The following is a 24,257-nucleotide window of genomic DNA, read 5'->3' as shown; positions in this document are numbered from 1 at the left end:
TAGTCCGTAATTTTAAACTCCTCATATGAGTGGAGTCATACACAGATTGTCCTTCTCTCACTGGCTTATTTCACTTAACATAATTCTCTCAAGGTCCATCCATGTTATTGCAAATGGAATGATTTTGTTCTGTTTTGCAGCTGAGTAGTATTCCATTGTATATATGTACCACATCTTCTTTATCCATTCGTCTGTTGATGGGCACTTAGGTTGCTTCCACGTCTTGGCTATTGTAAACAGTGCTGCAATAAACATTGGGGTGCATAGGACTTTTGGGATTGCTGACTTCAAGCTCTTTGGATAAATACCCAGTAGTGGGATGGCTGGATCGTATGGTAGTTCTATTTTTAATTTTTTGAGGAATCTCCATACTGTTTTCCATAGTGGCTGCACCAGTTTGCGTTCCCATCAGCAGTGTATAAGGGTTCCTTTTTCTCCGCAACCTCTCTAACATTTGTTGCTATTAGTTTTAGATAGTTTTGTCATTCTAACGGGTGTAAGGTGATATCTTAGTGTAGTTTTGATTTGCATTTCCCTGATGATCAGCGATGATGAGCACCTTTTCATGTGCCTATTGGCCATCAGTATATCTTCTTTGGAGAAATGTCTGTTCATGTCTCCAGCCCATTTTTTGATTAGGTTGTTTGATGTTTTGTTGTTGAGTTGCGAGAGTTCTTTATATATTATGGATATTAAGCCTTTGTCAGATATATGACTTGCAAATATTTTTTCCCAGTTAGTGGGTTGTCTTTTTGTTTCAATCCTGTTTTCATTTGCCTTGAAGAAGCTCTTTAGTCTGATGAAGTCCCATTTGTTTATTCTTTCTATTGTTTCCCTTCTCTGAGAAGGCATGGTGTCCAAAAAGATCCTTTTAATACTGATGTCAAAGAGTGTACTGCCTACGTTTTCTTCCAGAAGCCGTATGGTTTCAGGTCTCACCTTTAGGTCTTTGATCCATTTTGAGTTTATTTTGGTGAATGGTGAAAAAGAATGGTCAATTTTCATTCTTCTACATGTGGCTTTCCAGTTTTCCCAGCACCATTTGTTGAAAAGACTTTCTTTTCTCCATTGTATGCCCTCAGCTCCTTTGTCAAAGATAAGCTGTCCATAGATGTGTGGTTTTATTTCTGGGCGTTCAATTCTGTTCCATTGATCTGTGCACCTGCTTTTGTACCAGTACCATGCTGTTTTGGTTACTGTAGTTTTGTAGTATGTTTTGAAGTCAGGGATTGTGATGCCTCCCGTTTTGTTCTTTTTTCTCAGGATTGCTTTAGAAATTCGGGGTCTTTTGTTGCAACATATGAATTTTAGGATTCTTTGTTCTAATTCTGTAAAGATTGTCATTGGGATTCTGATTGGGATGGTGTTGAATCTGTAGATTGCTTTAGGTAGAACGGACATTTTAACTATGTTTATTCTTCCAATCCATGTACATGGAATGTCTTTCCATCTCCTTATGTCGTCATCCAATTCTCTCAGAAAGGCCTTGTAATTTTCATTATATAGGTCCTTCACTTCCTTGGTTAAATTTACCCCAAGGTATTTTATTCTTTTTGTTGCAATTGTGAGTGGTATTGTATTCTTGAGTTCTTTTTCTGTTGGTTCATTACTGGAGTATAGAAATGCTACTGATTTATGCAAATTGATTTTATACCCTGCAACTTTGCTGTAGTTGTTGATTACTTCTAACAGTTTTCCAATGGATTCTTTGGGGTTTTCTATAGTATAAGATCATGTCGTCTGCAAACAGTGAGAGTTTCACTTCTTTCCTCCCTATTGGATTCCTTTTACTCCTTTTTCTTGCCTGATTGCTCTGGCCAGGACCTCCAGTACTATGTTAAATAAGAGTGGTGATAGAGGGCATCCTTGTCTCGTTCCTGTTTTCAGGGGGATGGGGTTCAATTTTTGCCCATTGAGTATGATGTTAGCTATGGGTTTGTCGTATATGGCCTTTATTATGTTGAGGTAGTTTCCTTCTATGCCCATTTTGTTCAGAGTTTTTATCATAAATGGCTGTTGGATCTTGTCAAATGCCTTCTCTGCGTCTATTGAGATGATCATGTGGTTTTTATTCCTCAGTTTGTTGATGTGGTGTATCACGTTGATTGATTTGTGGATGTTGAACCATCCCTGTGTCCCTGGTATGAATCCCACCTGATCATGATGTATGATTCTTTTGATGAATTGCTGAATTCTGGTTGCCAAAATTTTGTTTAGAATTTTTGCATCTATGTTCATAAGTGATATTGGCCTGTAGTTCTCTTTTTTTGTGGTGTCCTTGTCAGGTTTTGGTATCAGCATGATGTTGGCCTCATAGAATGTGTTAGGAAGTGCTCCATCTTCCCTAATTTTTTGGAATAGCTTGAAAAGGATAGGTATTAAATCCTCTCAGAAAGTTTGGTAGAATTCCCCAGGAAAGCCATCTGGTCCTGGGGTTTTATTCTTTGGGATGTTTTTGATTGCTGTTTCAATCTCTTTCCTTGTGGTCTGTTCAAATTGTCTGCCTCTTCTTGAGTGAACTTTGGGAGATTGTAGGAGTCCAAGAATTTATCCATTTCCTCTAGGTTATCCATTCTGTTGGCATATAGTTTTTTGCAGTATTCTCTTATAATCTGTTGTATTTCTGCAGAGTCTGTTGTTATTTCTCCTCGCTCATTTCTGATTTTGTTTATTTGAGCTTTCTCCCTTTTTTTCCTTTGTAAGTCTGACTAGTGGTTTGTCAGTTTTATTTATCTTCTCAAAAAACAGCTCTTTGTCTCATTGATCCTTTCTACTGCCTTTTTCGTTTCAATAGTATTTATTTCTGATCTGATTTTTATTATTTCTCTCCTTCTGCTGACTTTGGGCTTCATTTGTTCTTTTTTCTCTAGTTCAGTTAGGTGTGCTTTAAGGTTGCTTATTTGGGATTTTTCTTGTTTGTTAACATGTGCCTGTATTGCGATGAATTTACCTCTTAATACAGCTTTTGCTGTATCCCATATGAGTTGGTATGGCATGCTATCATTTTCATTTGTTTCCAGGTATTTTTTTATTTCTTCTTTAATTTCTTCAATGATCCATTGCTTGTTCAGTAATGTGTTGTTTAGTCTCCACATCTTTGTGCCTTTCTCAGCTTTTTTCTTGTAATTAATTTCTATCCTTATAGCACTATGATCTGAGAAGATGCTTGTTATTATTTCAATTTTTTTAAATTTGTAGAGGCTTGCCTTGTTTCCCAACATATGGTCTATCCTAGAGAATGTTCCATGTGCACTTGAGAAGGATGTGTATTCAGCTCTTTCAGGGTGAAGTGATCTATATATGTCTATTAAGTCCAATTGTTTTAGTTTTTCATTTAGCTCCACTATTTCCTTGTTGATTTTCTGTCTGAATGATCTGTCCATTGATGTGAGTGGGGTGTTGAGGTCCCCTACTATTATTGTGTTGTTTTTAACATCTTCCTTTAGGTCTGTTAATAGTTGCTTTATGAATCTTGGTGCTCCTGTGTTGGGTGCATAGATATTTATAAGCATTATTTCTTCTTGATGAAGTGTCCCTTTGATCATTATATATTGTCCCTCTGTGTCTCTCTTTACCTGTCTTATTTTGAAATCCACTTGGTCTGATATGAGAATTGCAACACCTGCCTTTTTTTCCTTGCTATTTGCTTGAAGTATTGTCCTCCACCCCTTCACCCTGAGTCTGTGTTTGTCCTTGGGGCTGAGGTGTGTTTCCTGGAGGCAACAAATTGTTGGATCTTGTTCTTTAATCCATTTTGCCACTCTGTGTCTTTTTATTGGAGAGTTCAATCCGTTCACATTGAGAGTGATTATTGATGCATGTGGACTTAGTGCTGTTAATCTGTCGCTCGTTATCTTGTTTTCCTGCGTTTCTTTTCCTGTTTGCTTTAGACTACCCATTTAATACTGCAATTTCTTATGCTGGGTTTCTTAGATTTTTCCTTATTTATGATTTGTGACTCTGTTCTGTACTTTATTTTAGTGTCTACCTTGAAGTTTGTATTTAGAATCTTGTGTATAACATAGTCTATTCTCTGGTGGTCTCTTACTTACTTGACCAATACTGATTTAGACCCTTTGCTCTTCCCCTCCTAAATAATTATTTTCATTTTTTATTCCAACTCGTCTTATTAATTGGTAGTTAGAGTGCTAAGATCGTCCTTGTTTTGGTAGTTTCCTTACCTTTACCCTAATGCTATAATTGAATATTTGCTATCCTGTTCTGGTTCTATCCATCAGTCTCCCTAGTCTGTGCATTGTGTCCCCTTTCTCCCTTTTTTCTTTTTTCAAGTATGAGAGCCTTCTTGAGGACTTCTTGTAGTGGAGGGCTTTTAGTTACAAATTCCCTTAACTTTTGTTTGTCTGAAAAAAGTTTAATTTCTCCCTCATATCTGAAGGAAATTCTTGCTGGATAGAGTATTCTTGGCTGAAGATTTTTATCCTTTAAAGCTTTGAATATGTCACTCCATTCTCTCCTAGCTTGTAGGGTTTCTGTAGAGAAATCCACTGACAGTCTGATAGGGGCTCCTTTATAGGTTATTCTCTTTTTTTTCCTTACTTCCCTGAGTATTCTTTCCTTATCATTCCTTTTTGCCAACTTTACTGCTATGTGCCTTGAGGTAGCTCTTTTTACATTGACAAATCTAGGAGATCTAAAACCCTCCTCTACACACATTTCTCCGTGGATCCCTAGATTTGGGAAGTTCTCTTCAATAATTTCGTTAAGCACACTTTCTGCTCCATTTTCCTTTTCCATATTCTTGGGAATTCCTATGATCCTTATGTTCTTACTCCTCATTGAATCCATTATCTCTTGGAGATTTTCCTCATTTTTTTTAATTCTTAGTTCTCTTTCTTCCTCTGTCTGGCGCCATTCAGCCTGTCTATCTTCAATTATGCTAATTTTCTCCTCTATGTTGTCTACACAGGCATTCAGGGAATCCATATTCTGTTTTATCTGGTCCATTGTGTTTTTCATCTCAAGTAATTCTGTTTGATTTTTCTTTATGATTTCAATCTCTTTTGTGAAGTAACTCCAGAACTTGGCTTGTTTCTCTATCTTTCTCTCTACCTCATTGAGTTTTTTGATTATAGCTGCTCTGAACTCATTGTCACTTAGTTTACGTAATTCCAAGTCCTCAGGACTTAATTCTATGTTTTTATTGTTTTCCTTCTGGTCTGGGGCATTTATAAATTGCTGGATGGTAGAGGAGCGGTTTTTTCTGTTGGTGGTAGAATTCAGTTGCAGTTACAGCCTGTCGCCACTGGATGGGGTGTCGAGAGCCGCGTGTTATGAGCTCTCCGCCTTGGGGCAAGATGGCTGCGCCCACTGGCTTTGCCGGGGGGGGGGGGGGGGGGGGGGAGGGGCTGTTACTCACACGTGCCACTCTGGGTTCAGATCAGTTCTGTTCTCTGGTCTCCCAAGGCCCTTGATTTATGGGGTCCCCACGGATGGAAGCTTTTCCCCCGTCAGCAGGTCTCCACTGAATCAGTGGCAGGAGTCCTGGATGATCCCCCGGTCGCGTGGCCCCTCCCCTGCTCCTTCCCGACCCATGCCGCAGGATCGCAGACTCTAGGGGAGGGAGTGATGTTCTCTCCTACCGTTCCAGTGCCTCCAAGGGTGTGAGCAAAGTTTATGATCTCCGCCTTCTTGGTATTGTAGGTCTCTAATGAGCTGGCATTATGTTTATTCTCTGAAATTCAGTTCTTCCAATCTTTTGTTGTATTTTGGAGGGGAGAGAATCCTGGGTCAGCTCACCCCGCCATTTTGCTCCGCCCCTTCCTATCCTTGTTCCCTATTCTTATTGCTGCAACAGGACAGTCTCTTTTTATAGAAAGAATCATGTTTGGCAGCAGCTTTGGACTTTCAATCAAATAGCCCACAAAAATATGAAAGGACTCTTTGGTTAGAAAAATTGCAAGGAAGGATTCAGATTCACCATGCTTGATTCTTATCTCTTACTCTGGACCAGTTTTGCTCAGGGGATTGAGTATCGTGATTGGCACAAGCTTGGTTACTGTTTATATCTCCAATTAGGGCAGCAAGCTGGCGTGAGGGGGAAGCTGGACAAACATACCTTGTTAGTGTCAATTCCTACAACACTACAGCATGCCCAGTCCATCTGAGACATGAGCCTTGTAAACCTCACTCTTTCATGTCTAAATCAAGCTTCACAGGCAACTGACCTTAACCCTTTGTTTATCTATACTCAGTTCCACTTCCATCTCACCAGTGTAATGCTAAGCAAAAGCAACTATGAAACTCACAACTCAATCAAAATTACAAAGCCACACATTTTCATTGATTACAATCAATATCTATCCTCTCCTTAATAAGCCTTCACTGTAAACATTAGAAAATCAGAGCTGAATGTTTAGTTCTTCGATTCACTCTTCTCTTATGTCAAGGTCCTGAATTTTACTCTGTAAGTTTGAAAATTTCAACTAGAGAAATACTACTTTTCCTGAACACTTATGGGTCCTTGAAAAGATAATTAAATTGGTTTTGATGAAAACTCTCTTTCAAAAAAGGGTGGAAATGAAAATGCTATTAGGCTTAATGCAGGATTAGCAAGAGCTATCCAGTAAAGCTGTTATTCTCACCAAGCCTGAAGGCTTAAAGCAGAGGGATATACCCCACCACAATCCATATATCTAAATAAATGAAGAGTTACATTTAAAAGGATGCTGCCACCAATTAGAAGCAGTCTTTCAGATAAAATTGGGGGGAATTCCTCAAGGTAGGCCTTGAACCCAAGCATTTTATTTCAATATGGATTACTGATCTTATCTTCCAACATACACACACACACACACACAAACATGACTTTTCAAAAAAGAGTGAAAAAATACATATAACTCTAGCAAACATTGATGAATCCTAGGACTTTTTTCTCCTAATCTCACGAAGACGTGAGGAGGAATATGTATGCAACATACATCAGAATCGTACACATTCTTTGAGTCAAGGAGAAGATCCAATCCTTGTACAATGCCACAGAATTTCCAGCTCTACTGAAAGAATGTACAAAGTGAAAAACGGTTAACAGTTCCGTGTCTTCTACTCAATGATCCACATATATGGAAAATTGTGTTTTGTTTATTAGTATTTTCGGTTTTATTCTAAATGGAAGTGGTTACTGAGATGTTTGTGAATAAACAAACTGGAAGTGCTACTAAATTTTGATTTTTCCTTTGAAGCATTTCCAGAGATATTAAAAGCCAGACAAAAATAAAAAGTAATTGAGTGGTCTCGTTAAAAAAATAGTTTCAAGTGTTCCATATCTGAGATGGAGAGGTTGGACATACATCAGAAGAAATTACTTATTATTTCCAGTAGATTTAATTTAAGCTACAGGGGAGACCATCATAAGGAAATGATACAAATCTTTAATTGGAATAATTAAAGCCTAATTGTGATTTAATTACAGATGAGATTAAATTTTGCCAAATTTAAAAATAAAATTCAATTGAATGGTAATACTTTATTGAAGCTTTTCTAGAGTTAAAAGCCTAGATTTTGGAATTGTGGAACTTAATTATTAGTCGTCTATGTTTATAGGCATTACAGTAAAGCAGTTGCATAATTTCAGGACACTGAAGTCTCTAAAGTGATAGAAGGTCAACCATTTCTCATCATCCTACATAAATGTTAACAACATACAAAATCAACATGTACTTTCACTTTTCTCAGAGTAATTTCAACTTCACGAACAAACCAAAATACTGAAGATTAAATCACACTGGGGGCTTATAGAGTCGCATGCCCAAAGTGTTTGAAAATGCTTTCAAGAGAAGAGAGTGCTTAAAAGGATTATAACTCTCAAGACCATTGTAACTAAGCATATTGTGCTACAAATAAATCCTGACGTGACGGATACAAAAGATAGGTGCTGTAAAGATCATCCTTTTGAGGGAAAATACAAGCTGTCTATGCAAAGAATACAACCTTTTTGATTAAATAGGCTGAAGCTCCGATGTCGCCAGAGTTTTAGAATGCTATTCTGCAATTATGTCCCTATTGAGATTTAATTACTCCATTAGATATTTATTTACGACTACATATTAAGTTACAGTACACCATTAGAGTTGGTAGGCTAGTAAATACATAACTACGGCTAGATGGAAACAGCTTAGCCAAATAATTATTTCCAGTTATTTCACAAAAATTTAACGCTATACCCGGAACAATGTCTTGCCCATAGTAGGCAACCAATAAATATTTTTGAAATGATAGGATGGATGACTTGACTTACATTCTACTTTGCTGCCATTATCTGATCTCCTTTGTAACGAACCTTATGCAGATCCACTTAGAACTTTAACTTGAGCCCCATACTACATTAAGCAGGCTTGGGGAAGAAAAGTAACAGAGAAATGGAAGAATGTAGAAGGTCGCTTACAAGTGCCAGGGGTTTTTGAACACATCCTGCTAGGGTTATTTTCTCTGCCAAAAGCTACCATAGCTTGGCAAGAGAATGTGTACTGTGTTAAAACACAAAAGACTGGAGATAAAGTCTTTGGATAATTATTTCCATTTTGTAGGTCTTCAAAAGAAAAGAAAAAAACGATCTACTGATTTCAAAGTAAGCTTGGTGGTTCCCCAGTAAATTGATGTTTATATTACGTCTCTTTTTCAGAGTTTAGAAAAAGTTATCAAGTCTTCAAAATAATCTCTACCGTGATAACATTTCTGCAGCAATGAAGCAACAGGAAGTTACTCAAAGACTTAAGTCAATGTTTCCCAAACTATTCTGACAAACTTCTGTTCTTTGAGATATTATGCCTGTGATTTTGGCAGGGTAGGGGGGCTTTCTGTGGGTCAAATAAATTCAGGAAGACTAGACTAACCAAATTTAAACACGTTTCTTAACCACAAGATTCATAAAAGCTTTGATATACTAAAAATTGAATATTTATTAAGAGGACAAACAACGAGATTTAAAGGAAGGAAATTAGAAAGAACATTAGAGATCCATTACCAAGTCCATGATCCATTGATTTCTAAACCTAGTCCTCAATCAGCAGGATCTCAATCACATTCTATTTTATAAGGTAAGATGTTGGAGGAGAGTGACAGAACAGACTCACTCTTTGGTGAATAAACAACTGCATGGTATCTATCCAGTCATTAGTGTCCCTCTTGGAGAGGGGGGGCAGATATTTGCAGGAGTAGACAAAGTATGGCCGGTAGCTGTTATTGGAACACAGCCATGCCCATTCGTTTAGTGTCATCCGTGGTTGCCTTGGACTTACAAGGGTAGAGTTGAAGAGTTGCACAGAGACCTTGTGGAAGGCAAGCTTAAATATTTAGTATCTGGCCCTTTGTTAAAAAGGTTGACCACCTCTACATTAGTGGTTAAGGGACACACTCCAGAACCAGAAAGCCAAGCATCAAATCTTGGCTCATTTCTGACGTTAGGCAAGTTACTTAATCCCTCAGTGCCTCAGTTTCCTCATCTGCAAAACATGAATAATAATTTTACCTACCTCATAGATTTATTGTGAGAAATAAATGAGTTGATCTATGAAAAGCACTTAGAACTTGTGACACACATATGTGCCTGACACACATAAAATATATATAAGTAAACTATTATTGTTAAGTAAACTATTATTGTTATGATTAATAAAACCCTGATATTATATTAAGGTTGCAATTTGCCAGCTGAAAGTCTATATTACCCATCTTTTCTTATACCTAGAGGTGATCAATGAGAGAGATATAGGGAGAAATCATTGATATTGCTTCCAAGAATTCTCTGTAAAGAAGGCTGCCTCAACTGGGCAGTATGTCCTTTACCTTCTTCCCCTTCCTCCTTATTCTTGTTGGAATACAAGTATGATGGTTAGAACTCTAGCAGCCATCTTGTACCATTGGGCAACTTTGAAAAAGAAAGCTATATGCTAAAGATGGCGCAGCAGAGAGATTGAAGGAACATAGGTCCCTGCTCACTCCAGCTCTCTCCAACCCTGAGTTGTCCAGCTTCAGACATCTTTTACCTGAGTGGAAATAAATTGCGATCTTGTTTTAGTCATTGTTATTTAGACTTTTCTGCCACAGCAGCTAAACATAATTCCTAATTGATAGAGCATTGTGAATCGATTAAAATTATTTTCTTTTTTTGGCGTAGGCGAGAAGAGGTAATAATAATGCCATTCTTTTAAACGTCAGAGTGACAGGGCTTTACATTTCAACATTGAACTGCAGCTTTGCATCAAGGTGTCATTTTAGACTGCTTAAAACAGGACGATTCCATTTAATTCTAATCTCTCCAAGGATTGTATAGTATTGTGGGGGAAATCCTAGCTATCATTTAGCTCCAGCACAGCACGATATCTCATTACTAGCCTGCAGTTATCAGAAGAGTTTCCTCTCAAGGTTGTAATCATTATGAAAATGGCAATGAAGTACTTAGTCAAAAGAGAGTAAAGTATGCTTCAATTAAAACTTGATAGCAACACAAATCTTCCTTTTCTTTCTTGACTCGTGCATAAAAGCTGTCTATGCCAACACTTAACTACTCAGTTAGAAATCAGCACCAGATAAGGCTTAACAAGCAAGGATCACGAGGTGGCTATAGAAATGTGGTACTGTGGTGTCCTTTAGGGGGTGATGGCCACATACATGATTTAACTTTTCTCTTGATAAGGCCATGTCATTTTACAGAAAGACACCAGTAAGATGTAACTCTCTGTTCAATTAACACATGACACATGTGACTAGCGTGATATAATCACTTATAGATGATAAGGAATTGGTTGAAATCTGCTGGTAAAATGTTGCTTAGATGGACATTTCTGGGTGCATCTCCAGTCTCCACCTTTTGTCCACATAGAGGAACTCCATTACTTGATTTTAAGAGGAGCAAACAAGAGGAGTATAATCAGATGTAGTGGCGGGTGAAGGGACGAGTGTTAGCAAGTGGTTACAGGGAAAAATAGTGAAGATTTTAGAGATTAACACATAAGTATTTAAAAATGACTTGTTTGTGTTTGATAGGTTCTCAAACAGATTACTGCCAACTGGCAGCCAGGTAATTGCTTTCTTTTTTGGTTAAGTTCACACGTTTCACTTCAGCAGCCCAGGGTTTGTGGGTTCGGATCCCAGGTGCAGACCTACACCACTTGGCAAGCCATGCTGTGGCAGGTGACCCACATGTGAAGTAGAGGAAGATGGGCACGGACGTTAGCTCAGGGCCAGTCTTCCTCAGCGAAAAGAGGAGCATTGGCAGCTGATGTTAGCTCAGGGCTAATCTTCCTCAAAAAAAAAAAAAGTCACTGTGTCAGTGAGGCTTGTGCTGGGCAACTTGTCTAAAAAATATGTCCTTAATGTTCGCAATTCTGGGTCAAGTTTTCCGGTATGCATACCTTTCAATGTTGTTTTTATTTCAGGACAGTTTTCCTGAATTAACACTTTTAGTATTACTTCTGTTTCTTGGCATTGATTTTCTTGTTCATGGACATATTGTACATATATTGGAGCTTATTTTCCTTCTATTTTATTTCACCGGTTTCTCCTTCAGGGATTACTATTATAGATATAATGGAGCTTATTTTCCCATATCTTTTATCTGTCCTGTCCCTCAACATTTCTTATTGCTTTCCTCCCTTTTTTGTTTTTACAACTTTCCTTTTTTCTTTTTATTTCTTTTAAGAAATTATCTGTCGAGTTTAGTAGCTCACATATTCTTTATATTTTTCATTACCAAATTTGTTTTTTCCTTTATTTCTAATCTTTTTCTGAGTTCAACCACCTTATTTGAACTTTTAAAATTCTGATCTATATTGTCTGTTCATAACTTCTATCATTTATTATTTTTAGCTCACTCAAAAATTTTAGTTTATAATTTTCACCATTTTTTAGCACACCTGGCCTGTTTTCATGTCTGTAGGTTTTTCACTCCACATTCTTTTGTTACTTCCAAAAACTTTGTATGGGTTTCAAACCAATCACTTTCTGCAGCCTGTTCCTATGTGAAATTAGTTTTGCTGAACTGTTAGAAAGGAGAGGTGGGTCAGTACATCTTTTCTGTCTTCATAGTTCTAGAGCTGCTTCTTGTTTTCATGAAGTCTTTCAAAAATGTGGTTTTATACTTTCTGAGCTCCCCTGATATGGTCCCCCTCTTTTTATCTGGATTTTCGTTTTTCTTTTTCCTTTTTCTTCTTCTTCTTTTTTTTTTTTAATGAGGAAGATTGGCCCTGAGCTAACATTTGTTGCCAATCTTCCTCTTTTTGCTTGATGAAGATTGTAGCTGAGCTAACATCTATGCCAATCTTCCTCTGTTTTATGTGGGATGCTGTCTCAGCATGGCTTGATGAGTATGCAGAGTTTCACACCCAGGATCCAAACCTGGGAACCCTGGGCCACCAAAGCAGAGCATGCAAACATAACCACTACACCACCAGGCCAGCCCCATCTTTTCTTTGCCTATACAGTCAGCCTTCCATTTCTGCAGGTTCCACACCAACCAACCACTGATGGAAAGACCTATGACTGTTGTGTCTGTAGTGAACATGGACAGACATTTTTCTCATCATTATTCCCTAAACAATACAACATAACAACTATTTACATAGCATTTATGTTGTATTAGGTATTACAAATAATCTAGAGATGATTTAAATTATATGGGAGGATGTGCGTAGATTATATGCAAACACTATGTCATTTTATATACGGGACTTGAGCATTCTCAGATTTTGGTCCTGGAACCCGTCCCCCGTGGATACTGAGTGATGACTGTATTGTCCCTGTCCTGCTCAACTTGGATTCTTTTCACAACCATTTCTTCTCATTGTAGGACATTGTCTAGATAGAAGCTTTCACTGGTTAGTTTTGAGTATTTACACAAACTAATTGCTCCATTTTGTCAGACCTTACGTGGAACTCATGCTCCAGGACTTGGAAAGTGCAGAAAACTCTTCCACTTTCAACTGCTGTGCTTTCTGGTGAGAATCAGTTGGAATTTAGGGGTTCTCCTCCTTTCAGGTCATTCAGATGTCCATTTGCTCATTCCTATTCCTCTTAGACATCCTATACAATACAGTTTTATAGTTATTGGTGGCTTATCTCCATCTGCTTGTATTTTGGAGGCCGTGGCAATATTTTGTCATCATTTTTATTGTAGCTGTTAGCTGTGAGGTCTTGGTTTTGCTATCCTAGTTTCAGTGCCTCTTTTTATGATAGAATTTTGGAAAATCCAATATTAAGCCACCACAACCATCTTTTCAGAATTTTCTAGAAAAGTGGATTTGTAGATTTTTAATTTTGATAGATAGTGACAAATTTCCTTCTTATTTACTCTCATACACATTTTATGAGAGTTTGTTTCCCCACATCATGTTTAACATTAGATATCATCATTACTTTTCATCTTTGGCAGTCTAATAAGTGGACAGTTTTACATTGCTGTTTCATGTTGCCTTTCATGAATGCAGCTTAAGAAGGAAGAGGTAACTCAAGCTCTTTTCACCGCTGTACTAGGGAATCATATGTATTTTCCTATGAAATAAGCTTTATATCCTTGAAACATATTTCTAACAAGTTGACGGTCTTGTTTGTGTTGATTTATTATTTTAATATATTAACACATTGGTTAGATTGAAGAATTTTATTATAGTAATAATATGTGTCATAAGTATACCATCATAAACATTCTATTATTTTAGACAATGTTATCCAAATATGCTGTTTTCGTCAAAGATTTGGAATCCCAAGTTTATCACTCTTAAATTACAAAACTGTACTTGGATTGATTAATGAACATTTAATTCTGATTCACTGAACTGTCTGCCTACTCTTTTTCTACTAACACTCATTTAAAATTCCTATTTTTCTAATGTTTTAATATCTACAAGGACTATGTCCCTCTCAACACATTTTTCGTAATTTTTTCTTTCTATTAGATGAAATTTAGTTGTAATTTTCACTTTCTAAGGAAATAAGTGGCTTGTCTGAAGTCACATTATTAGGGGTGGGCAGAAGCAGGATTTTAAATAAAATCTGCCTGGCTCCAAAATTTATGCTCTATTTATATAGCTCTTTTTTAAAAATTCAATTGTTTTCATTCAGCAGGAAAAACAAATCTGTGGTGTGTACTGTGTGCCGGATTCTGTGCTAACTGCTAAGATTACAAAGATAAATTATTTTGCTTCTGAACTTGAAAGCTTATTGCCTCATATCCTATTGTTATTCTTTTTTTATTGCCAATTTCCCTCCAGAAAATCATATATAAATCTTTGTAAAGCCTTTTAAGCCCATAAAAGCAGTCATTTTTAATATCATAAATATATCAGTTGGGCACAGAGACAGTTTCTAAAATAACTTTTGTTTGGATCCATTTTTATGGGAGAGGAATACTTGCAAAGGAATAGAGGCAAGGTTTACACTTTAAAAATTACAAAGTCTAATCTCTTCTACAAAACAGTTGCTTTTGGGGTTTATACATAAAGGTCCTAACTCATGCTCCCTAATTCCTTTTTAAAGATTATTTGATATATCAGAAAACATGGCTCAGGTTTCAAGTCCTTTTTCATTATATTAGTTATTTATAGCTAACTATTTATAGTTTATTTATAAACTATTACTCTGAAACGTAGTGGCTTGAAACAGTAATATTTAATATCTCACAGTGTCTGTTGCTCAGGAATCCAATTGAGACCAGGCTGAGTGTTCTGCTTCAAGATGTCTTCAATCAAGATGTCAGCCAGGACCACAGTCGGTGTAAGGTTCAACTGACTAAGGGTCCACTTCAAGCTCCCTCACCAGGTTGTTGGCAGGATTCAGGGCCTCAGTTTTTCTCCAGCTGTTGGTCAGAGGCTGCACTCAATTCCTTGCCACTTGGATGTCTCTATGGCACAGCTCAAAATATGGCAGCTTGCTTCATCAGAGCAAGCAAGCAGGAAGACAAGAGAAAGGTGTGCTAGCAAAATGACAGTCAGGTTTTAATCTAATCTTGGTAGTACCATCCCATCCCATCACCTTTGCTGGGTTTGGTTCATTAGAAGCAGGTCACTGGGTTCATCTCACATGCAAGTGGAGGGGATCATAAAAGAACATGAATAACCAGAAGCAAGGAGTCCTTACAGGTCATTTTAGTAATCTGCCTGCCACTCTCCTCTCTGTACTGATGCTGCAATCCTGGCTTGTTTTGTGTAGTAGAGAATCGTAGAAGAAAAGACACATATTTAGAAATTATTATCAATAAAATTAAACTGGATATTCACACAATAAAAATCTGCCAAAATTTTCTTTATTTTTATCTTTACTGATAATAGCTAGCATTTATGAAACACTTGCTGTATGGCCTAATGCCGGACTAAATATTGTACAAGTTTTGTCTCATTTAGTATTCACATAAGGTTACTAGCACAATCTTAAGAGTTTGGTGATACTATTTCCTTCTTGTTATATTTGAGGAAGCCAGGGTGCAGAGAATCTAAGTAACTTGCCCCAAGCCATACAACTAGTAAAAACTGGCCAGCCGATCTTCAACTCCACGGTTGCCACCACTACATTGTAAACAGGAAGTTGTGTTGTTGTTGTTGTTTTTAAGTCTCTCTAAGTATTGTTAACTGAATACTCTCTATTTCATTGGTAGGAACTAATTTTGAGACTAAAATCATCTTCCAGGGAGGACTTTTGGGTGTCTGAAAAATAAAACCCAGCTATGACTTAAAATCCACATAAATATCATGCAATAAGGCTTTGCTGTACAGAAATTTTATAAGCCTGAAGCAGTTATAATGCTGAACTGTGAAAAACCTGAACAGACACAAACCATTTGCAGATAATTGTACTGACATTCCTACTTTATCACTTGTAATAGAATTGAATTTGTGGTGCTCATGCCAGGGTACATGAGCTCTACCTTCAAGAGGAAGACATGCCACATGTCCTTATTCTCAGTTGAATAGAATGCTTTTAGCAGGAAGAAGGACACATTTACTTAAGTAAGAGGCCAGCCTTAACTAAAATAAAATCATTTAAAAAATGATTTCAGATGATCCTGTGCGTTTAGCCTAGCTATAGGTAAAAGAGATTGGATGATAGAAAGTAGCTGTATAGTGGAGCTCTCTGTGCAAATTTGGTATTCATTCCAATCTATATCAAGCATCTACTAGATAACCCACCATTAAACCCTGAGAGGAATAAAACCTGAGACAAACATAGATACATTGTCGAGGATTACTTTTGCATTCAATGACTACTGAGAGTAAGAAAACTTTAAAATATTTTATGGGAAACTAATTAATTAACAAAATGAAACACTTGAACATAATACTAATGAGACCACATACATTATTGTTTATTTTTACACATTTTAAACTTATAAAATTTATCACACTTGCAGAAGAGTCACTAAAATGTATAGTTTAAGAAATAGTTATAAAGCAAACACATTTAACCTATACTCAGGTTAGGAATTAAAAACTTGCCAGTAACTCATACGCCTGTTGTGTGCCCCTTCTTGCTTTCTCTCTTCCTTTCAACTCTTGTCTTTTCTTTAAAGCTTCAGCACTTATTTGTGCATCCCTGAAAAGTAGAATGTTGTTTTGCCTATTTTTGAATGGTATTTAAATAGAATCTTATGGAATCCTTTTGTGACTTTTGGTTTTTGCTAAATTTCATGTTTATGAAAACCATCCTTGTTTATGTGAATACCTATAGTTAATTTTTATTGTTGAAGAACATTCTATTTTATCAACGTACTACAATTTATTTAATCTATTGTTATTGGACATTTGATCATCTTCAGTTTGGGCTGTTACATCAGTGCTGCTATGAGCACCCCATTGTGTGTCTTTTTGGGCATGTTTGCAAGAATCTCTCAGATTTTCTTCATTTTTATGGGACAATGCCAAATTATTGTCAATTTTACTAGATAATTCTATACTATTTTCAAAAGTCAGTATGCCTGCAGTGCATGAGAATTTATGTTGTTCCACATTCTCACCAACATTTGTATTTTCTCCTTCTTCTCCTCCTCTCCCTCTTCCTCCTCCTCCTCCTCCTTCTTATTCTTATCAGTTCTAGTTAGCCTGGTGGCCATGTACTACTTTCTTATGTTCTTTCTAATTTGTTCTTTTTGATTATCAGTATGGTTGAGCATATTTTCATACAGCTATTGATCATATGTATATCCTTTTACATGAAATACTTATTTTGGTCTTGGTACCATTTTATTTTGGATTCATTCCTTTTTCTAATTTATTTATAGGAGTTCTTTATATATTCAGAATCTGAATTCTTAGTTATGTGTGTTGAAAATAGCTTCTCTCATTTTGTAGCTGTTTTTATTTAATTCATGGAGGCTTTTGATTAACAGAACTTCTATATTTTAATCTGGTCACAGATATGATTTTTATTATGGATATTATGTATGATGGCAATACTCTCCAAATTGATCTAAAGATTCAATTCAATTCCTATCAAAATCCTAGTGACCTGTTTTGCAGAATTTGAGAAGCTGTTTCTATTATTCATATGGAAATGCAAGGGACCCCAATAACAAAGAAAGAACAAGGTTGACGGACTTATACTTCCTGATTTTAAAACTTACTGTAAAACTAGTTATCTAGCAATAGGGTACTGGCATAAGGACTGACATACAAATCAATGGAATAGAGTTGAAATTCCAGAAATAAAGCTTTATGTTTATAATCAATTGGTTTTGACAAAGGTGCCAAGCCAATTCAATGGATAAAGTGGGGAATAGGAGCCTTTCTATAGATAGTACTGGGACAACTGGACATCCACATGAAAAAGAAAGAATTTTGTCCTCTACTTCATATTATATATAAAAACTAACTCAAAATGAATCAAGACCTAAACTTAAATATATGAAACTCTTAGGAAAAAACACAGGGGCAAATTTTCATGACCTTGGATTAGTAAATGGTTTCTTAGTTTTATGCCCAAAGCACAACCAGACAAAGAAAAAATAGATAAATTAGATTTCAAAAATAAAAATGCTTGGGGGCCAGCCCGATGGCACAGTGGTTAAGTTCACATGTTCCACTTCAGCAGCCCAGGGTTTGCTGGTTCAGATCCCAGGTGTAGACCTACGTACCACTTGTCCAGCCATGCTGTGGTAGGCGCCCCACATATAAAGTAGAGGAAGATGGGCACAGATGTGAGGTCAGGGCCAGTTTTCCTCAGCAAAAAGAGGAGGATTGGTGGCAGATGTTAGCTCAGGGCTAATCTTCCTCAAAAAGAAAAAAAAAAGAGAAAGAAAAATGTTTGTACTTTAATGTATACCATCAAAGAAGTGAAGATAGACCCCACTGAATGGGAGAAAATATTTGCAAATCATAAGGGATTTGTATCCAGAATATATAAAAGACTCTTAGAACTCAACCAGAAAAAGTTAAATAACCTAATTAAATAATGGGTAAAAAATTGAATAGACATTTCTCCAAAGATGTACAAAGAAGTGGAAATAAGCACATGAAAGGAGATATTCAATATCACTAGTCATTAGAGAAATGCAAATCAAAACCACAGTGAAATATCACTTCACACTCACTAGAAGAGAGTGAAACAAAAAAGACAGACAATAACAAGTTTTGGCAAGGGCATGGAGAAGCTGGAACCATCATTGCTCGTGTTATTGTAAAAGGTACAGGCACTGTGGACAACAGGCACTGTGGACAACAGTTTGTCAGTTCCTCAAAAGTTTAAATGTAGAGCCAAGACAAGAGATAGCTGTGCTAGCAGAATGGCAGTCAGGTTTTAATCTAATCTTGGTATGCATATGCATATATGATGCAGCAATTCTTCTCGTAGGTCTATACCCAGGACAACTGAAGACAAATGTCCACTCAAAATGTGCACACAAATGTTCACAACAACGTTATTCATAATGTTCAAAAAATGTAAACAAACCAAATGTCCATTAACTGATAAATGGATGAAAAAATGTGGTATATTCATATAGTGGAATATTGTTCAGCATAGAAAGGAATGAAGTACTGGTACATACTACAACATGGAGGAACGTCAAAAACATTGTGCTATATAAAAGAAGCCAGTGACAAAAGACCGCATATTGTATCATTCATTGAAATAAAATGTCTAGAATAGGTAAATCTATAGAAAGAGGAAGTAGATTAATAGTTGTCAAGGGCTGGGGGGTTGGGGAAAATTTGGAGAGACTGCCAATGTGTGTGGAGTTCCTTTGTGGAAGGGATGATAAAAATATTTTGAAATTAGGTAGGGCTTGTGTTTGCATAATTTTATGAACATTAAAAACCACTAGCCTGTATACTTTAGACAGGTGAATTTTATGTTATATGAATTATATCTCAATAGAAGGTATAAGAAAATTTTACTTGCCTCATTGTGGATTTGTCTATTTTTTTCCTACTATATTTTAAACTTTTGTTATTACCTGAATATAAAAATTCATTAAAATTCATGGTTATACCTCTCTGGGAATTGCACCTTTTATCTTTAATAACTATCTTTAACTGTATTTTTTGACTTAAAGTCTATTCGTCTATTATTTACGCAGCTACACCTGCTTTCTTTGATAAGAATTTGATTGGTTATAACTTTTTAAAGATTCTTTTACTTTCAACTTCTCTATTTTCTAATTGTGGATGCTTCTCTTACAAGTAGCAAGGTCCTTGGAAAGGGCCTAGTGATGTATTCATCAGCCATATGTTTTGGTTAAATTTGCAGGATAAGGTATCTTGACTATAATTGATTAAGTAATTGATTAAGATTACTACTTTTTTTCCATTAGATTTTTCCTCAGTCATACTTCCCCACCTGATGAATGGCGATAGAGTGGCCATGGGAATTTTGGGGATAAGCTGAGGAGATAAGTACTTTCCATCTACGGGGATATGTTTAAGTGATTTATAGAGTCATTTTCCTAGATATTTAATTCTTGTTTGCCATGTTGGTGTAGGAATGCCTTCCAGGAATCCTCCGGCTGCACTTCCTGCTGACTCACTTGGCATCAGGGCACAGAACATACGGCCCTGAGGCTGAACTGCCATATGAACTCGTCCTACAGTACCTGGCACCAGAAAGATGGGTGAAGTGGAGGAGAAATAAGTTTGGAAAAGTATGAATGCTGGAAGTTATCTATGGAAAAAATTTTCCAATCCAAGAGGTTTAAAATTGTAAATAGAGGATTTGTTTCTTCTCTATGGTTGGTCAAAACAGAAGCTCTCTCCTGCCAGGTGTATGTATACTCAGTAATTCACATGCACAATTATAAATACTCTAGTTTGTTTGCTTAAGTATCTTACACAATAGAATCTATTAGACCTCCTGTGTTTTGTAGGGTACAAAGCTGTAGACATGCTACAAATAAGTACATGTTTGTGTTCAGTCTCATGTTTCATGCATCTTAACATCTGGGAGCACTTCTTAGTATGTTTGAGGCATCTTGTCATTTAAATCCCAAATGATATGGCTCATGTTAAAAAAAAATAAAGATTTCCGGCTAATGTGACCTAAAATACTAACATGGATGAATATATCATAAAATATGCCATACAATAAAACTGTCAACAATAATTTGGTTTATGAGTATTTAATTCTTTAATATATTTCCCTGCACGAAAAATTTTTAAATACTCTGAAATCTCACAGCTCATATATGAAACAAACTTAGAGGGGTTTTCCTAATTTTGACAAAAATCTTTTAAAAATCCACACGATACTATTAGTAATGTCATGAAGCTGAAACTTTTACCAATACCAATGTTAAAAACACCACCAATAATAAAAACAAATTTCGATCATGTTTAAAAAATTGGAATTATCTTTCTATCCTGTGTACTGAAAAATTTCCAAAATTTTTATTATACGAAGAGCAATAGAAATGTATGCAGCCAAAAAATTTAAGGAAATACTCTTATATAGGTGTATTCAAAAAGAAATTTTAAAAACTTTTTAAAATTTGTTTTGGCTTATGGCATTTTGGGGTATTTAAAACTTGTAATTTGTTATGATTTCTCATTCTAAATAAATATTAAATATTGTACTTGTTATTGGTTATTCTTTATTTCTTTTCCTTAGAGAGAGAACTCCAAGTTAAATAAACCTCTGACCTCTTACAAAATCTGGATTTGTGTCTATCTCTTTCTCTCTGAATGGTCTTTCATTTTAATTTTTGTCATTAAGTGAGTATAAAACGGTATTTCACTCTGGTCTCGTTTTGCATTTTCTTGGTCACTACTAATGTTTTTATTGGCCATATGAATTTTTTTTCTTTGAAGAGTCTCTATATTCTTTATGTTCATTTCATTTCTTTTTTTTTTTTAAGATTTTATTTTTTTCCTTTTTCTCCCCAAAGCCCCCCGGTACATCATTGTATATTCTTTGTTGTGGATCCTTCTAGTTGTGGCATGTGGGACACTGCCTCAGTGTGGTTTGATGAGCAGTGCCATGTCCGCACCCAGGATTCGAACCAACGAAACACTGGGCCGCCTGCAGTGGAGCGCTCGAACTTAACCACTCGGCCACGGGGCCAGCCCCTATGACCATTTCTTTTATCATTTAAAAGTTTTTCATATTGTTTTGTGGAAGCTTTTCTTTTTTATCACATCTCAATATTTGTTGTTTGTATATTGCAAATATTTTCTCCCACCTTATAACATTTTTCACTTAATTTAATATGACTTTGATTAATCACCCTTCTCAGTTGTGATATAGTTAAATTTACATCTTCTTATTTACAGTCGACTTTTTTTTTTAATTTTTAAGAAACTTCCATACGTCTAAATCTAAAAACTTTTTAAATAGGTTTTTCTACTAGACATTTAAAAATTTCATTTTTGACATTTGTCTTTAATTTCTTAGCATTTTATGTTTACATATGGGGTGAAGTGGCTTCAATTTTATCTTTTTTTTTCATATGGATAGCTATTTTTTCCCCAAACATCTTTCCTTTCCCAAATGATCTGAAAGATCACCTTTGTCATATACCAACATGTGTCATTTTACAGTGTCTTATTTGTTGTAGCTTTATAACAATTCCTGATCGCTCCTTGGACAATTCATTTGCTCCTGTTCTCTAGCTACTATCGGCCCTTTACTCTTCCATATAAAATTTTAGAATTATGTTATATTTCATGAATAACCTTGGTACATTGGAATTCTATTGGATATGATCATTATCAGGAGGTAAACAATTTCAAAATAGTCTTTCTAGCCAGGGACATGGTAAATCACTTCATATATTGAGATGTCTTTTAATATATTTTAATAAAGATTTTAAAAAACTTCCCCTTAGCAGTCTTGAACATTTTTACAGATTCTTGATCTTCTGTAATAACATAAATTTTGACATCTGTTTAATTGTATTTTCAGGTTGTTTGTTACTGGTAATTAAAATGATATGAATTTTGTATTACTATTTAATTAAATAGTAATTTTATACATAAACAATTCACTAAATTATTTGCAGTAATTTGTAGACTATTTTGGTTGTCTATGTAAATTAGTATTTCTTTCCTACTTTACATCTTTATGTCTCCTTTGTTTTTCATTGTCTTACTACAGTTGCTAAGACTTCTAATACAATGCTGCATAAAAGTACTGGTATTGTGCATCCTTGTCTTAGTCCTGATTGTAAAGAGAACTCTTGTAATGTTTCCTCTTTGAGGATTATATTTACTTTAGGTCTAGCCTCTTTATAAGATTAAAGACATTCTTTTCTATTCCTTATTTACTAATAATGTTCATCATGATGGGTACTGGATTTTATTAAACATTTTTTTTAACCTAAGTAGATTATCACTTTTTCCGCTTTGATCTGTTAATGTGTTAAATTAAATTATGAATTTGAACATATTGACCTATTCTCATATAAGTGCAATACTGTTTTGACCAACATAAATTATTTGAAAAACACATTTGGATTCAATTTTATAAAATTTGATTTAAGATATTGCATTTATATCAATGAGTAAAATGTTTCTGTAATTTTCCTTTCTTATAATATATTTTTGTCGGTTTAATATTAGATATATCTAGGAATAGTAGAATGAGTGTGGAGAATTTTCTCCTTTTCTGTTGTATGCAATATTTGACATGATCTGTTCTTTGAAAATTTGACAGAACTCTCCTATCTTCTGGATTCCATTTTTATTATTAAAAGGTTAACTGTCTATCTTTCATTCTTTTGAAAATAACCTGTCTTTTTCTCTATCACTTTTTTTTGTGTGAGGAAGATTGGCCCTAAGTTAACATCTGTTGCCAACCTTCCTCTTTTTGCTTGAGGAAGATTGTTGCTGAGCTAACATCTGTGCCAGCCTTTCTCTATTTTATATGTGGGACGCTTCCACAGCATGGCTTGATGAGCAGTGTGTAGGTATGTGCCTGGGATCCGAACCTGCAAACCCTAGGCCACCGAAGCAGAGCATGTGAACTTAACCACTATGCCACCAGGCCGGCCCCGCTATCACATTTCACTATTTTACCTTTTTATTTGATGTTCCAGAGTTTCATTAAGATGTTTCTATGTGTGGATTTCTTTTAATATATTCTACAAATGACACATGGGACTTCTTGAATCATTTGACATCTTACATTAGTTATGGAATATTCTCAGCTGTGTTTTTTTTTTTTTTTTTTACCAATTACTTCCTTTCTCTCTATCTGGATTACTAAATAGAACTATGTTAAACTTTCTCAGTTATTTTCACCATCTCTTAATCTTTTTTGTAGTTTCTACATTTTTCCTCTCTGTGCTACACTCTGTATAATCTCTTCTCACCTATCCTCCATTGTACTAACTCTCTCCCTCTATTGTGTCTAATCTGATGTTGTAATCATTCATTGCATTTCTATTTTTAATTTTCATGTTTTTAATTTCTGTAAGTTCTCTTTAAGTCTTTTTCAAAGCTGCTTGTTTTCCTTTATTGTTTCCAATTCCCTGAAGATGAATTCAAACTAGTGTTTTGTTTCTTTAATTCTAGTCAGTATAAATACTTTTTATTCTAATAACATGAATATATGATGAATTTATGGTCTATTTCTGCTATTGATTTTTTTTTTGCTAGTTCTTACACATAGTATCTTATTTCCGTGAGTATTTTTTTATTTATTTTTCCTAGAGCTGCTTACATCTTGAAAAATTACTCATGAAAATTCTTTGAGTCCTAGGATGAAGGTTTACTCGTCTAGACAAGATTTTCATTTACTTCCTTGGATCCCTGGAAGTACTAGCAATCTCCATCAACTTTGCTGCAAACTTATGGCAAGTTTTTACATCTTTTAACAGTACAATGTAA

The 24,257-nt window shown here is 35.6% G+C and overlaps 1 protein-coding gene across 3 annotated transcripts in view; it reads left to right on the top strand.

Moving 5' to 3' along the window:
• The window catches only part of ADGRL3 (adhesion G protein-coupled receptor L3), a 798,980-nt gene extending 776,413 nt beyond the window's left edge, over positions 1-22,567 (top strand). For 2 of the 3 annotated variants that reach the window (XM_070505772.1, XM_070505777.1), the window contains one exon: positions 19,919-21,073. In XM_070505772.1, the coding sequence (XP_070361873.1) occupies positions 19,919-19,995 (77 nt within the window). In that variant the 3' untranslated portion in view covers positions 19,996-21,073. Of the gene's footprint in view, positions 1-19,918 lie in introns of all 3 variants that reach the window. The other variant, XM_070505775.1, reaches the window with a different exon arrangement.
• The last annotated feature ends 1,690 nt before the right edge of the window (positions 22,568-24,257 follow it).

Source organism: Equus asinus, chromosome 3 (assembly GCF_041296235.1).
Source record: "Equus asinus isolate D_3611 breed Donkey chromosome 3, EquAss-T2T_v2, whole genome shotgun sequence".
Lineage (NCBI taxonomy): Eukaryota > Metazoa > Chordata > Mammalia > Perissodactyla > Equidae > Equus > Equus asinus.
The sequence above is the reverse complement of the archived record's forward strand: the minus strand, read 5'-3'. Positions and strand labels throughout refer to the sequence as shown.